Raw genomic sequence first — 13891 nt, forward strand, 5'->3', positions numbered from 1 at the left:
CACCTCATTTAATTAATAACTCTAATTAAAGGAAATGTCATACAGAATAATACAGTAAGCACGGTTCTGGAGTATAAATACTACTCCTTTCAGTTATCCAGAAGAAACCGGGAAAAGAATAAGGCACACAACGATGCCAGTATCAAAATAGAGTAAGGGATCTAAATTACTCAAAGTAAAGTTCTAAAATAAGGCAATACATGGGCCATAGCCCTAAAAGAAGACATGAAAAGCGGAATCCAACCCAGCTGGACTATGCAGCGGAATCACCATTTCCATGTTGATCACGAGGAGTTCTCGCATCTGCTCACATCAATAGATTAATGATCATCGCAAAAAGAGAAAACCACACACAGAACATACAAACAAGCAGAAGGGCAAGCTAGAGTAGAAATTGGTTTATCATATAGTTACATACAAGTTCATAGTCCAAGATGCATATGTCAACCAATCATGTTATGACTTGCAAACAATACACTAATTGTTATAGTGTTATGAAATTGGTTCATCAGGATACATATAATTAGTCGGATTCAGCGGACACTTGCACTTGTGGTGGCATTTACTACTCTACCGAGCTAATTGTTATAGTGTCTCATTCCCTCCACGCACAAGGTTAGCCCTTAAAGTGTTCCAGGCCTCTTGCTACTCTCACCACTTGAGTCAGTACGCTCTATGTGAGACTAACCGACTCTTTAGAGTGTCAGATGCGATCCTTACCTTGAATCCTTACTAAATTATACAAATGAGGCACCACCATGAAACTCCCACTAATAAGGGTCATGGAATTACGTCCTGACCAAATGAGGCACCACCATGAACCTCACCTAGAGATTCATGGAATTACGCTCTGACCAATGAGGCACCACCATGAAACTATCGTGGAATTACGTCCTAACCAAACCAACATCATGTTTCCATCAATCAATCTAGAATCATTTCTCATGCCAAAACCATGCCACTTTGATAACCAACCATCCCATACAGGTCACATGCCAAGATCATATTAAACTTATCATCCACAACCCATAAACCATTTCACTCATGCATATTCACTCATCTTATGCTTTAACATAACAATCCAACCAAGTCATGGCTCATTACATAACCACACATCCAATCAAGTCCCATCCAGGCATACATAACCACATGATCACATACATTGAGCAAAGAACAGTATAGAAAACAACCATGGAACAAACAGCAGCCAACACAGCACTTCTCGCACGAGTCTCGCCCAAACTAGAGGGTTCTCGCCCAAGCAAAAAGGGGTTTCTCGCTTAAGCGAGCCCTTCTCCCCTAGGCGAGAGCTCGACAGTGGTACTGCAAGGTTCTAGCAAGTTCTCGAGCAGGCGTCAGCGTCTCGCCTAAGCGAGACTCTTGCTCGCTCAAAAATGCACTTAGTCGCCTAGGCGACAACCCGTGCTGGAACCAAGGGTGAGTTCCTGCTACTCTCGCTTAGGCGAGATCAGCAGGTTCTCACCTATTAGTCCTCGTTCAACCAAACATAGCCATGCACCAAACATTTTCATACGACCAGCAACATCATTCAAGCACCAACAACACAAGAACAATCCAGAAATAAACCAGATACTTATGAAAACATAAACCCTAGCTTCACTTACCTGGAAGGTGCTAGCCAAACGACTCGTATACCCGAACAGTAAGCATCATAGCTCTGAGACAGCTTAATGAGCTGGAAACAATAGTGGAATAGTATGGAAACGAGGTCATTAAGATGAGCCTCAGAGGAAACATGAAATAAGAGCATAGGGGAACTAGTATGAGCTAAGAAGCAACTTACGTGGAGCGGAAAAGCTTGAGCTTGCTTGACAAAGAGTTGGGACCAAACCCTAGTAAAGCACGATAGTTGTTCTAAGAGAGGGTGAGAGTTGTTTTCTGAAAAGTGAAATGAATGAGAATGTTAAGGCAGTTTATGGTCATGGGCACCCTATAGGCTAGCCCTTAGGCCTAACAGATGGGGATAGGCTCCTTTAAATTTTTAGAGCAGAAAAGAGGGTTTTAAAGTTTATATAGTTGGATATGGTTTTAAAATAAATATTTTTTTAAAATAAGTGATTATTTTAAAAGTGACTTATTTCATAAACATTTTTTTATTAGTTTAACCAAACTGTTCCTTTATCTTTCATTTTTTAGTTGAAGTCTAAATAGTTTTTAGATGTTACTTTGTTGTATAATAAACCACTAAGGTCTAAAAATTAAGATACTAATAAAATAGGTGGTTTATGATTTTATGGGTGGTAAAATGCTTGTGGTCCATCTTTTCGGCTTCTGCTCATAGTTTATATTATCCATTCCTTTGTTTTCTTCTAATGTCACAATCCCTTGCCACTTTTTCTGATCTTAAATAAATGAATGTTTGTTTATTTGTTTGAGAGTGTGATTTAATTGTGAAGTTATATAATTCCAATTATGTTCCCATTGATGAGGAGTAGGAGTATGGTTAGAGATTTATTTGGACTTAGATTATGAATATATGTAAACATTTGGTAAGGATAATTCATTTATTATGTGGGAGATTAGTTTTGGTCGAAAAAATTAACTGATTATATTTTAGTTGATTTAATAATATTTTTGTTGTTGTTATATTTATAATAATGATTTAACATTTTTTTCTATTTATATTTGATTTAATGTGATTTTTATATTTCTTTAAAAAAGGTCTCTTTTGTTATATTTGAGTTTTTTTTCATTTTGTTTTAGAAATTTGACAATAAACACGGAAAAAAAAAGTGGGTGATGTCGACTCATCTCCTGAAGTAACATCAAATATTGATTTAACATAGGGAACACATTAAATTTTTTAAAAATATAGATATAGAAAACACTGAATCGTTATTATAAATATAAGGACTAAAAATACTATTAATTTTTTTTAATTTTATTCAATCAATTTTTTTTTTCTTCACCCTAAAACCTTGTTTAAGAAAGCTAAGTTCACTACAACTCATACCATGTTGGAAGAATGTGAATTTTTCTTGTACTTTTTTAGTAACTTATGTGTTGTATAGTTATATTAAAATGAAAAATTGTTGGTCTAAGTGTGTAAAGCAATGTCTTTATGAAGTGAGAGGTGTGGGTAGCAACATCTATAGTTGGAATCATGATTTGGATTTTTTGAGTATATTATAAGAATGAGGGTATCATATATTATAAGGGTGCATTTAGTGCACATCAATTTTTTTAGTTGCTTTTCAAATCCTAATATATGTAGCTTGCAAGATCAAGTTTTAGGTATAGGGTGTACTATTCTAATATATGTGAAACAATGTACTTATGTTAATTTCTTTGCTTTCAATTATGAGTGTAGCTTGAAGAGTAAGTAGTTTCTTCATTTAATGATTTTTCAACATCTTATAGTTGGTCCATTCAATAAACGACCTTACTTTATTTTGATTACGTAAACTTTATTAAAATGACAATTCTAACTTATTTGACCAATGTTCTACTTTAATTTCAGAAGCTAAAAGTTAGGCTTGGAAAAATAAAGTTTTCACTAAAGAAATAAGAGATGGTTGTTTTCATTATCCACCATTTTAGTTGTAGATCGATTTCAAACAAATTACAGTTCATACGTGCAATAATAACCATTTAAATAAGAGAATTGCATTATTCTTTACCTATAAATTATATGCTTCATGTTCCCTCACAATGTTTTTTTTCTTTCAAATTTTCAAAATAAGTTTTTTTCATAATGAAATTTCTGAAATGCATGAAATACATTTTGAAACAAGCTTTTTGAAATAACATTTCGAAAATGAACTATAGAATGTATATAACAACTTCCAACGCAAAAAAACTTTCCGAAACATGAAACAGAAAAAAAGTTCTCCCTCTCTACCTCCTCTGCAGAAACAATGATAATGGAAGTGACTAGGGTGATGAAGTGCAATAGTAAAAAGTGAGTATTATGATGTGAGTACAGTTAGTAATTGTGAAGGTGCATGAAACAATAGCCTAAATTATACAGTTGATTGACTTTGCCCAAGTTGAAACTGCCACAGAATTCATAGTTAACAAGTTCTAATGCAAACTATTATGGGCATTTCTTCCTGCACCCATTTAGTCTTAGCGAAATGACCGAGATACCCTTTATTAAAAAATTATTTAAAACCATAAAATCACTACATCTTTACAACCTCATATTCATACCGCACTGCACATCTCCTTCACGCCTGCACTTTACATTGCCTCCATAGCGTGTGAGAAGCATTTGAAGAAGCATTTTTTTTCCGATTTGGGGTCAAGGATAGTGGAGACGAAATTGGTATATTTTAATATAATTTCTAAAATGTCAAAACAGTACAAACTAAAATGCATTTCCAAATCCAACTATATTTTGGATTTTCCAATCCGAAATAAATATTGTTCTACAACACATTTTGAACTATACAATCTAAAATATAATTTCAAATCCGAAATCATATGTATATTATATAATCTCGAAAGCATTTTATTTTGAAACAATATTTTCAACGGTAAAGTAGTTTTTCTTTGACTAAATAAATTCAAAAGTAACTTAATTTTATTAATTAAAATATATATATAACAACTCAGCAACTACACTCACAACAAAGCACACACCACAAGCATCCCAGCACATTAGAATTCTAGGAAGCATAAAGCCCACATTATGAGGAGTTCTGGCAACATTATTATCAAAAGTGATTCCGCTTGAGTGACATTATAATCACAAACTTTTAGCACTCCTTCATGACCAAGATTCCGCATTGGTTTTCGATGATTTCACACTCATTCCCTTCACAAGTAAATAGTTGAACACGTTATGCGATTATACTATAGCACACTAAATATTGACGGCAGAGAACTTGAATACTAATTAACTACTAAAAGTACAAAGTTTTGGTCAAAATAGAGGTGTTTGAAGACAGATTTGTAAGACAATTAACAAAAAAGTCTCATGAAATGAGATTGGTACACGCCTAGTGGCTAATGACTAAGCAATCTACGCTGCTGTGTCCTTTTTCTTCTTAGGCATTCTGTATCCACCAACAACACAAGCATGGTCCCTCTCGAATGGTTCAAGGGTCACTTGCTCGAATGGCTTGAATTGATCAGCCTTCAACTTGTTCACTTCGCTTTCAAACACTGCCTCCGCAGGAACTGTTGAGTCTATGCAGTTAGCCTAACATACAAATGAAGATGACTTTAGACACAGAAAATAACATTCAACAGTCATTTAACTACCACCGATAAAAAATTGTCCCAAGAACATTGATTAAACCTAATCATGAAAATTTATCTCGTTCCAGTATTCTAATTACAGGATGAGCCCCTTTACGCATCCTCAAGTTACTTGTGTTATGTCATATGAAAGACCCAAGTTAAAGAAACAGCATCATTAAGTGGGAACCAGAATCACCCTTTTCGACAGGTTCTACATAGACCAGGCAACACAATATAGTCAAAGAACCATACCTTGATTGAAATAACAAAATGACCTCCAGATTTGAGATAATACGAAGCATTGAGTCCCAAAATCCTTGCCTACAATGGTAAAAAGAAAATCCATAACAAGGCTGATAAAAGTCTCGTAATATAAAGTGAACTTTAATCTTCCATTTCTAGCAATGGTTAAAAATGTAAAGAATCCAGAAATTAAAATCAATGCACAAAACAGAAGAGTAAACTAAAAAATGGACACGCTGTAACACATTCATCAAAATTTTAAAATATAAAAAATAATACAACAAAATAACAGTCGAAAGTTGTTGATTAAAAAAGAAATAAAGCATATTTAAAAGACAAACTAAAGTGCATCAGAAACTCGGGTATGCATCATTCATGATGTCTTGAAGGGGAATCCGAGTAACTCGTCATGTGCACATTAATTCTTATGGACAAATGACATGACAATTGAGTAATACACAACATCAAACTCACAAAAATTAAAACTAAAATAAAAAATAAAACAAAACAAAAATCAGTACCTAATGATTAAAAACTGGTACACAAACAAGCATAATAAAATTAAAACCCATGAGACAGTAATTATGAAAAACAAAATTCTTCATACAAGAATATTAAAACACTAAAATTAATGTGCATCAGAAACCGGTATCTGCATCAACAACGATGTCTTGAAGGGGAATCCAGGTAACTTGTCATATGCACTGATAGTTCCTATTGGAAAGACTATTCAAATAAAATTTTAATACAGCAAAAAAAATAGGAAGATAAAAATTTAATATAACTTTTAACAAATGTAAAGGTGTAGAAACAAGAAAAATATATAAACTCAATACAAGTGTTTGCAAACCAAACAGAAAAGTAAATTTTGAGAGAAACAAACAATAATCACATGTCATAAGGATTGAAGTAAATCACAGTTATGCAAAACTAGTAAGGTGAAGCTGAAGCCACTATCAAGAGGTTTGATTGATATTTTTAATCCACACCTGATCAGGCTGGGCAACATCAGAAAATATGACATCAACCATACCAACTAACATCCTGTACTTAGCGGGATGTCTAGCATCTTCAATAATGGGTATAACATTAGTACGCTTCTTTGCCATATTGACCAAATCACGTCCACTTCTATGGGAAAATTCAACTGCATACACGACTCCTGTCTGTATACAAAGAATAGAATCAAACTTTATATTTTTTGCCACAAATCTAACATTGTCCAATTCAGAATATACTTACGGGGCCAACAATGTCAGAAACATGAGAAACAGTTGTGCCAGAAGCAGCTCCTAAGTAAAGGACTCTGGCACCAGGTTTCTTTACAGGGTAAAAGACAAAATATAAGAAAATTGTTAGGATAGTGAACAGAAGCAAAATAATCAAATCAGAGCAAAGGTAACTAGTAAAAATCTTACAATCCATATGTTATCAACTCCACCAAGGATGGCAGCAGCCAACTTCGAGCGGAAAGGATTCCAAATTCTGTATTCTTCTTTGGAACCATCTTCGTTCTGCAAAATCAAAATTACGTTGTAAACGTCATCTACTAGTTCAAAAAAGACAGGGTGCGGCAGATTGAGAAAGAAAATTAACCTGAACAGTAATCCTTTTCTCATTATAAACAGCTTCACCAGGAACCAGATTCTTAGTGACAAGGGCGTCTTCTTTACCCTTGGCAATAAAAATACCCTCGTGTCTATGTGGTTGAACAACGACCTTACTCCCTCCCTTCATTCCACCACGGCCACCACCTCTACCTCCTCCACGGCCACCTCCTCTGCCTCCTCCTCTCCCGCCACCTCTGGCTTTAAAGGGTGTACCCCTGTCTCCTCCTCTTCCACCACCGCCCCTTCCTCTACCTCTGTCTCCCCTACCACCCCTGAAACCTCCACCACCACCACCACGACCTGCACAGATTCAAACAAAAAGAAAGCTGTTACTACTACTACATTCTTCTATCAACAAAAGAAATCCCTAAAAACTACAAACAAAGTCAAAAGCATGCAGAGGAGTGGATGAAAATTAATCTGTCACCAAAGAACATTTCATAAAATTCTAATGTCAAGTGCCTAAACAATAATTATAATTTTCTTACCAACAACAGAAAAATTATCGCAAGCAGAAAACATTCATTGAAGAGGTAGAAAGCAGGGGAGAAAATATATCATTCAGGTAGACCGTGAAATAAAGTTCAAATGTAAAATAAATGAACAACAACCATATTTTCTCTATCAACAAATGAAAAATTATCAAACACCGAAAAAATCATCAAAGTTCCAATGTCAAGTGTATAAACTACAACGTTTGAATGCCCAGAAGAAAAAACCCCATATTGTTTGTAACAGATGCATAAAAGGTGTATTATCACCTCTGGGAGGAGCCATCTTCCACAGCAGAGGTTGCAAACGGCGACAAGACGCAACAGGTGGAAATGGAATAGGTGAAGGTTGATAATTAGGGTTTAAGAAATAGGGTTTTGAATTTATAGAGCACAAATAGGAGAGCACCACTTTAACCCTAACGGGTCACAATCACACCCAAATGATCCGGCCCATTTTCTATACGTTCCGCACATAAACCCAATCTTCTTCTATGTGATCTTTCATTTTTAGTCTGAAAATATATATTTTATATGATTTGATTTTATAATTTTTTTAGTTCATATTCTCAAATATCACCGTGACACAAATTACTAATATTTAATGATAGTGTTGATAAATGATCTAGATAAATTGTTATTTTAATATTTCTAATATGTACTTTTAAATATTTAAGAATTTTTCAAAATAGAGGACCATATTTAGGAATTTTTCAAAATAACTAAAATTCTTATAAAATTACAAAAAATCTAAGCACTAATTCATAGTTTCATTGCTTTCCACTAGAGGAGTATCATTACATGTGCTCTTCTATGTTCATTAAGTTAAGTGGTCCTTGCAAAAGAGACAAATAAAACACAAGTTAGACAATTATCTGGATACATACATTTAACATCAGATCCACTAGCGGTGTGTACCTGTGGTAATTCCCAAACCAAACTATGCAGAGGACTAAATAAGGTAAATCCCCTTCGCGCATAGGACTAAATAAGTCAGTGACTACGATCTCCTACAACTCTTAACACATAACCTATTATACTCTACTAAATTGTGAATAATTATTAGAGTACATGATACCTCCATATTGAATCCATATGTCAATGCATACATTAAAATAATCACCACACATAATTTCTCCTTAAAATTCCTTTAACAATGTCATACATGTTCATCATAGTATATTCAATTCAATTTATAATAATGAAACCATAAATTATGTCTCATATCAGTCACAGAACGTCCAAAAATAGTCAAACAGGCAAAACACACAAAACAACCCAATTTGGCAATCAACATCATTTGCCTCACAAAAGTTGGCACTTAGTGGCAAGGTTTGGCGCTTAGTTCCCTAGAGTCTTATTACTCCCCAAACCTACAGAGGAGATGACGCTCAACATCGCTTGGATGATAAGTTAGATGCACCACAACATATTGAATCACGTCCCTTTTCATCTCAGACCACCAAAATGACTCATTAAGATCTTGGTACATCTTAGTCATGCTAAAATGCATGCTAGTATTACTTTTATGGCCTTCATATAACACCAAACCACTAGTGCAGAAATATCATATTACAACAAGATATTACAACATTTACACGAAAACCGATGTAGCAGAGTGCGCGGTGGCATTTTTGAAATTTCTGCGAACTGTATTACATCGGTTGCCTCTTAAAATCGATGGAATACCCATTTTTCAAAAAAAAAAGAGAAAAAAGCTACCTATTCTGCATAGAACTCAAATACTACATCGGTTGCTCTAGAAAACCGATGTAGTACAACCCTTTTTTCCAGCTGGGGTTTCCCCTCATTTTCTCAATTTTTCTTCGCGCTTCTTTCTTCTTTCTCTCTTCTCAGCGTTTTCTTCTTCGCACTGCGTTCCAACCCACTCCACCGTCGTCCACTGCGCTCTTCCGCACGGCCACCGCAACTACTCGCCGTTCTCCGCGCAGCCGCACCTCTGCGCAGTCGTTCGCCATTCTTTGCTCCTCCGCGCAGCCGTTCGCCGTTCACCTTTCTCCGCTCCGTTCGAACTGCCACGCCGTTGTTGGGCCACCTCTTGCGAGCTTCGTCCGCCGGTAGTGGCCTCCCAAAGCCCTAGCAGTTGCGCGGGGGAGCATTAGCGTGGTGGCTTGGTGAGAGCGTCCCTTCCTCCCGTCGCTTGCCATCGCACTGCCTTCCTTCCACCGCACCGCCGCTTTTCCTTCCACTGCACTGCCGCGTTGTCGAGGGTTCTCCGACGTTGGTGGTTCCCGTTTATTGTTGGTGCCGCTGCTGCCACCGCTTCCCCCTACTGCCACCACTTCCTCCTGCTGCCACCGCTTCCCGTTGCTGCCGTCGCTGGTCCCCTCATCTCGTTTGTTGTTGCTGCCCTCTATTGGGTTATTTAGGGATCCTCTAACTGTTGCATTGTTGGTCTGAAGGTTCAAACACAGTACGCAAAAATTTTCAGCTTCTAATGGTTAGTTTTTTAAAATTTGATATAATTTTAATTTCTTATATTTATTAGAATTAAAATTAAATTTAAATTTGAATTGAATACTTAATTAATATGTATTTGTTGTTGTATGTTTACGATTATTATTGAACGTGTTGGTTGAGTTCGAAGGTGTCCGACCCTCGACAATGTTTTTAGAAATTAGTTTTAGTGGTTTCAATCAATGATTTAAAGAATCAAATGATTTAAAGATGTTTTCAATCATCAAGAAAATCATTCTTATAAACTTCAACTGTTCATTTGGACAGTTGGAAAATATTGAATGCAAGTATAAACGAGCTTTTTATGTTGTGTAGAATGGATCGGAGTTGGGTGCATGCTAGTCGAATCACTGATGTGTATGAGAATGGTGTTGAAGAGTTTCTTCAATTTGCTCAATGAAATGCAACACTCGTGAATGGAAAATATTATTGCCCTTGTGTTAATTGTTTGAATGTGAGACGACAATCAATTGAGTTGATACGAGAACATCTCCTTTGTGACGGTTTCTTAAAGAGTTATAGAACGTGGACCTGGCATGGTGAAGTTGTAAACCTCTCAAGCATACCTCAATCTCAAGAGTCGAATGTATATCATGAAGATCGCATGGAGGATATGATTGATGATATTGAAGAAGACAATTTTAAAAGCACACAAGTGTATGATTCATTGAAAGATGATTCAGAAAAATCTTTATATCCCGGTTGTACAAGATTCACGCGTTTGTCAACAATACTAAAATTATTTAACATCAAGGCAAGAAATGGGTGGACCGATAGAAGTTTCACTGAATTGCTTGAATTATTGCATGAAATGCTCCTATAGGGGAATATGTTGCCGACCCGGCACTATGAGGCAAAGAAGATACTATGTCCGATGGGTATGGAGTACCAGAAAATACATGCTTGTCCAAATGATTGTATATTATATAGAAAGGAGTTTGAAACATTGACTAAGTGTCCAAGATGCGGGGTATCACGATTCAAAGTGAAGGATGATGACATGGATGAAGATAACATGAAGAAGGGTCCTCCTGCAAAAGTGTTATGGTATCTTCCAATCATACCACGATTTAAACGTTTATTTGCCAATGTTAATGATGCAAAAAACCTTGTTTGGCATGCAAATGGAAGAAAGAGTGATGGATTGTTACGACATGCAGCTGACTCACCTCAATGGAAGAAAATTGATACTCTTTATCCACAGTTTGGGAGTGATCCAAGAAATTTGAGGCTTGGTCTTGCAACAGATGGGATGAATCCTTACGGTAATTTAAGTAGTAAGCATAGTTCGTGGCCTGTTTTGTTGATCATTTACAACTTACCTTATTGGTTGTCTATGAAGAGAAAATACATGATGTTATCAATGATGATATCAGGACCAAAGCAACCAGAAAATGATATTGATGTTTACCTATCTCCATTGATAGAAGATTTGAGATTGTTATGGGATGAAGGAGTGAAGGTGTTTGATGCACATGGAAATGACAATTTCAATCTGCGAGCTTTGTTATTTTGCACAATTAATGACTTTCCGGCATATGGAAACTTAAGCGGTTATAGTGTGAAGGGACATTATGCTTGTCCGATATGTGAAGAAAACACAAGTTATCATCAACTAAAACATGGCAGGAAGACATGTTACATTGGTCATCGAAAATTTCTAAGACGTAATCACTCATATCGTAGGTTGAAAAAGGCTTTCAATGGATGCCAAGAGGATAAAATTGCACATCCACCTTTAACTGGAGAAGAAGTTTATGAGCGAGTGTGTCAAGTCAATGTCACATTTGGAAAAATACTCAAGAAACCTATCATGAAAAACATATGGAAGAAAAACTCAATATTCTTTCAACTTCCATATTGGGCCAAATTAGATGTCAGGCATTGTATTGATGTAATGCATGTGGAAAAGAATGTTTGTGATAGTATAATTGGGACATTGCTTAACATTAAAGGGAAAACAAAGGATGATGTAAATTCTCATAAAGATCTAGTTGAGATGGGTCTTCGCTTGGAGTTACAACCACAAGCTTATGGTAAAAGGACTTATTTGCCTCCAGCATGTCATACTTTGTCAAAAGTCGAGAAGTTTTTGTGCATGCCTCCGCAAAATGAAAGTACCACAAGGATACTCTTCAAATATTAAGAGTCTTGTCTCAATGAAAGATTTGAAACTTGTTGCCTTGAAATCTCATGATTGCCATGTTCTCATGCAACAGCTTCTCCCAGTGGCTATTCGTGGCATCTTACCTAAGAATGTAAGACAAGTCATCACTCGTCTTTGCATATTTTTTAATAGTATTTGTCAGAAAGTAATTGAGCCAAACACATTAAATGATTTGGAAAATGAAGCTGTCATTATCTTATGTCAACTAGAAATGTATTTTCCTCCTTCATTTTTTGACATCATAGTCCACTTAATAGTCCATCTAGTAAGGGAGATTAAAATATGTGGCCCTGTGTTTTTAAGATGGATGTACCCAGTTGAGCGATATATGAAGATATTGAAAGGGTATGTGAAGAATCCTTATCGACCAGAAGCATCTATTATTGAGAGATATATTGCCGAGGAAGCAATTGAGTTTTGTACAGAATATTTGTCAGATGTCGAAGTCATTGGCATTCCTAAGTCAAGACATGAAGGAAGAAATGAAGGTAAAGGCACACAGGGTGTAAAGGTTGTTCGAAAAGATCAACATGAAGTCCTCCAGGCACATTTCTATATATTGAATAATATTGATGATGTTATCCCTTACATTGACTCACATAAAAGCTTGTTGAAGTCAACAAATCCTCGGGCAAATGAAAAGTGGTTGTTGATTGAACATAAAAAGACTTTTATGAAATGGTTTAAAGAAAAAATTAGTCAAGAAGATTGTGATGTTGAGCATTTAAAATGGTTAGCTAGAGGACCGAACTTTGATGTTATAACATGGACCGGATATGACATTAATATGTTGTCTTTTTATACAAAGGTGGAAGATGACAAAAGTACTATGCAAAATAGTGGTGTGACCCTTGAAGCAAAATCAATGCACTTTTCTAGTTCAAAAGACAATAATCCTATTATGGCTTCTATAAGTTACTATGGTGTCATTGAAGAAATCTGGGAAGTGGATTATATCAAATTTAGAGTACCTGTATTTAAGTGCAAATGGGTTGACATCAATACAAGAGTACATGTTGATGAGTTGGGATTTACTCTAGTTGATCTTAAGAAGGTTTCTTATAAGGAAGATCCTTTTATTATGGCATACCAAGCAAAACAAGTTTTTTACGTTAATGATCCTTCAAATAAGAGATGGTCAATTGTTCTTCAAGGAAAAGTTAAGCATGATGGTCATGATCATGATGAGTCAACACTGAATCTCATAGATACTCCTTCATTGTTAAGGCGAATACCTCCAACGAATGATGAAGTTGATAATGATGAAGTTCATGCTACACGTAATGATCATAATGAAGGAATATGGGAGAACATTCTAACTCTTCCACAATAGAAATAGGTTAGGTTTTGAGGTTTATATATTAAAGTTTGTTGTATTTTTTATAGTTAACAATTTTTTTTAATACAATGTTTAAAATTAATAGTTCCATTTTGCAGTTGACATGGCTGAGTCATCCAAGAAGAGTCGAGAAGCTACACGTATGAAACATCTAGCTCTTAAACGATTGACTAAGGGTAAAGTTCATGTTGAAATAGACCCTCGCACAGGAAGAGCTAAAGGACCCAATCGAAATGATTTTGTTAGTTATTTGGGTGTCTTAGCTCGATCAAAGGTGTCCATTTTAGAACGTAGCTGGGATCATGTGACAGAAGCAGATAAAACATGATTTGGCAGGATATTTGTGTAAGTTACT

General features: G+C 35.7%; 2 protein-coding genes and 2 non-coding genes across 4 annotated transcripts; 1 reads left to right on the forward strand and 3 right to left on the reverse strand.

Moving 5' to 3' along the window:
• Positions 1-4835: 4835 nt before the first annotated feature.
• On the reverse strand, positions 4836-7971 carry LOC114195662 (rRNA 2'-O-methyltransferase fibrillarin 2-like). The gene is made up of 7 exons (XM_028086209.2): positions 7823-7971; positions 7048-7361; positions 6870-6965; positions 6694-6771; positions 6441-6617; positions 5461-5529; positions 4836-5167 (listed from the first exon to the last, which is right to left on the reverse strand). Exons 1-7 carry the CDS (start codon positions 7836-7838, stop codon positions 4988-4990), a joined length of 930 nt encoding a protein of 309 aa, XP_027942010.1. The 5' UTR covers positions 7839-7971; the 3' UTR covers positions 4836-4987.
• On the reverse strand, positions 5798-5868 carry LOC114195735 (small nucleolar RNA snoR60). Its single transcript, XR_003606568.1, has one exon. It is a non-coding gene; the product is annotated as a small nucleolar RNA snoR60 (small nucleolar RNA).
• LOC114195736 (small nucleolar RNA snoR60) lies at positions 6086-6156 on the reverse strand. The gene has a single exon (XR_003606569.2). It is a non-coding gene; the product is annotated as a small nucleolar RNA snoR60 (small nucleolar RNA).
• Positions 7972-10886: 2915 nt separating the features above from the next.
• LOC146884096 (uncharacterized) lies at positions 10887-13530 on the forward strand. Its single transcript, XM_085665852.1, has one exon. It carries the CDS (start codon positions 12064-12066, stop codon positions 13528-13530), a length of 1467 nt encoding a protein of 488 aa, XP_085521978.1. The 5' UTR covers positions 10887-12063.
• Positions 13531-13891: the final 361 nt, after the last annotated feature.

This window comes from Vigna unguiculata, chromosome 8 (assembly GCF_037176805.1).
Source record: "Vigna unguiculata cultivar grain cowpea cultivar isolate G323 ecotype 2 chromosome 8, ASM3717680v1, whole genome shotgun sequence".
Taxonomy (NCBI): domain Eukaryota; kingdom Viridiplantae; phylum Streptophyta; class Magnoliopsida; order Fabales; family Fabaceae; genus Vigna; species Vigna unguiculata.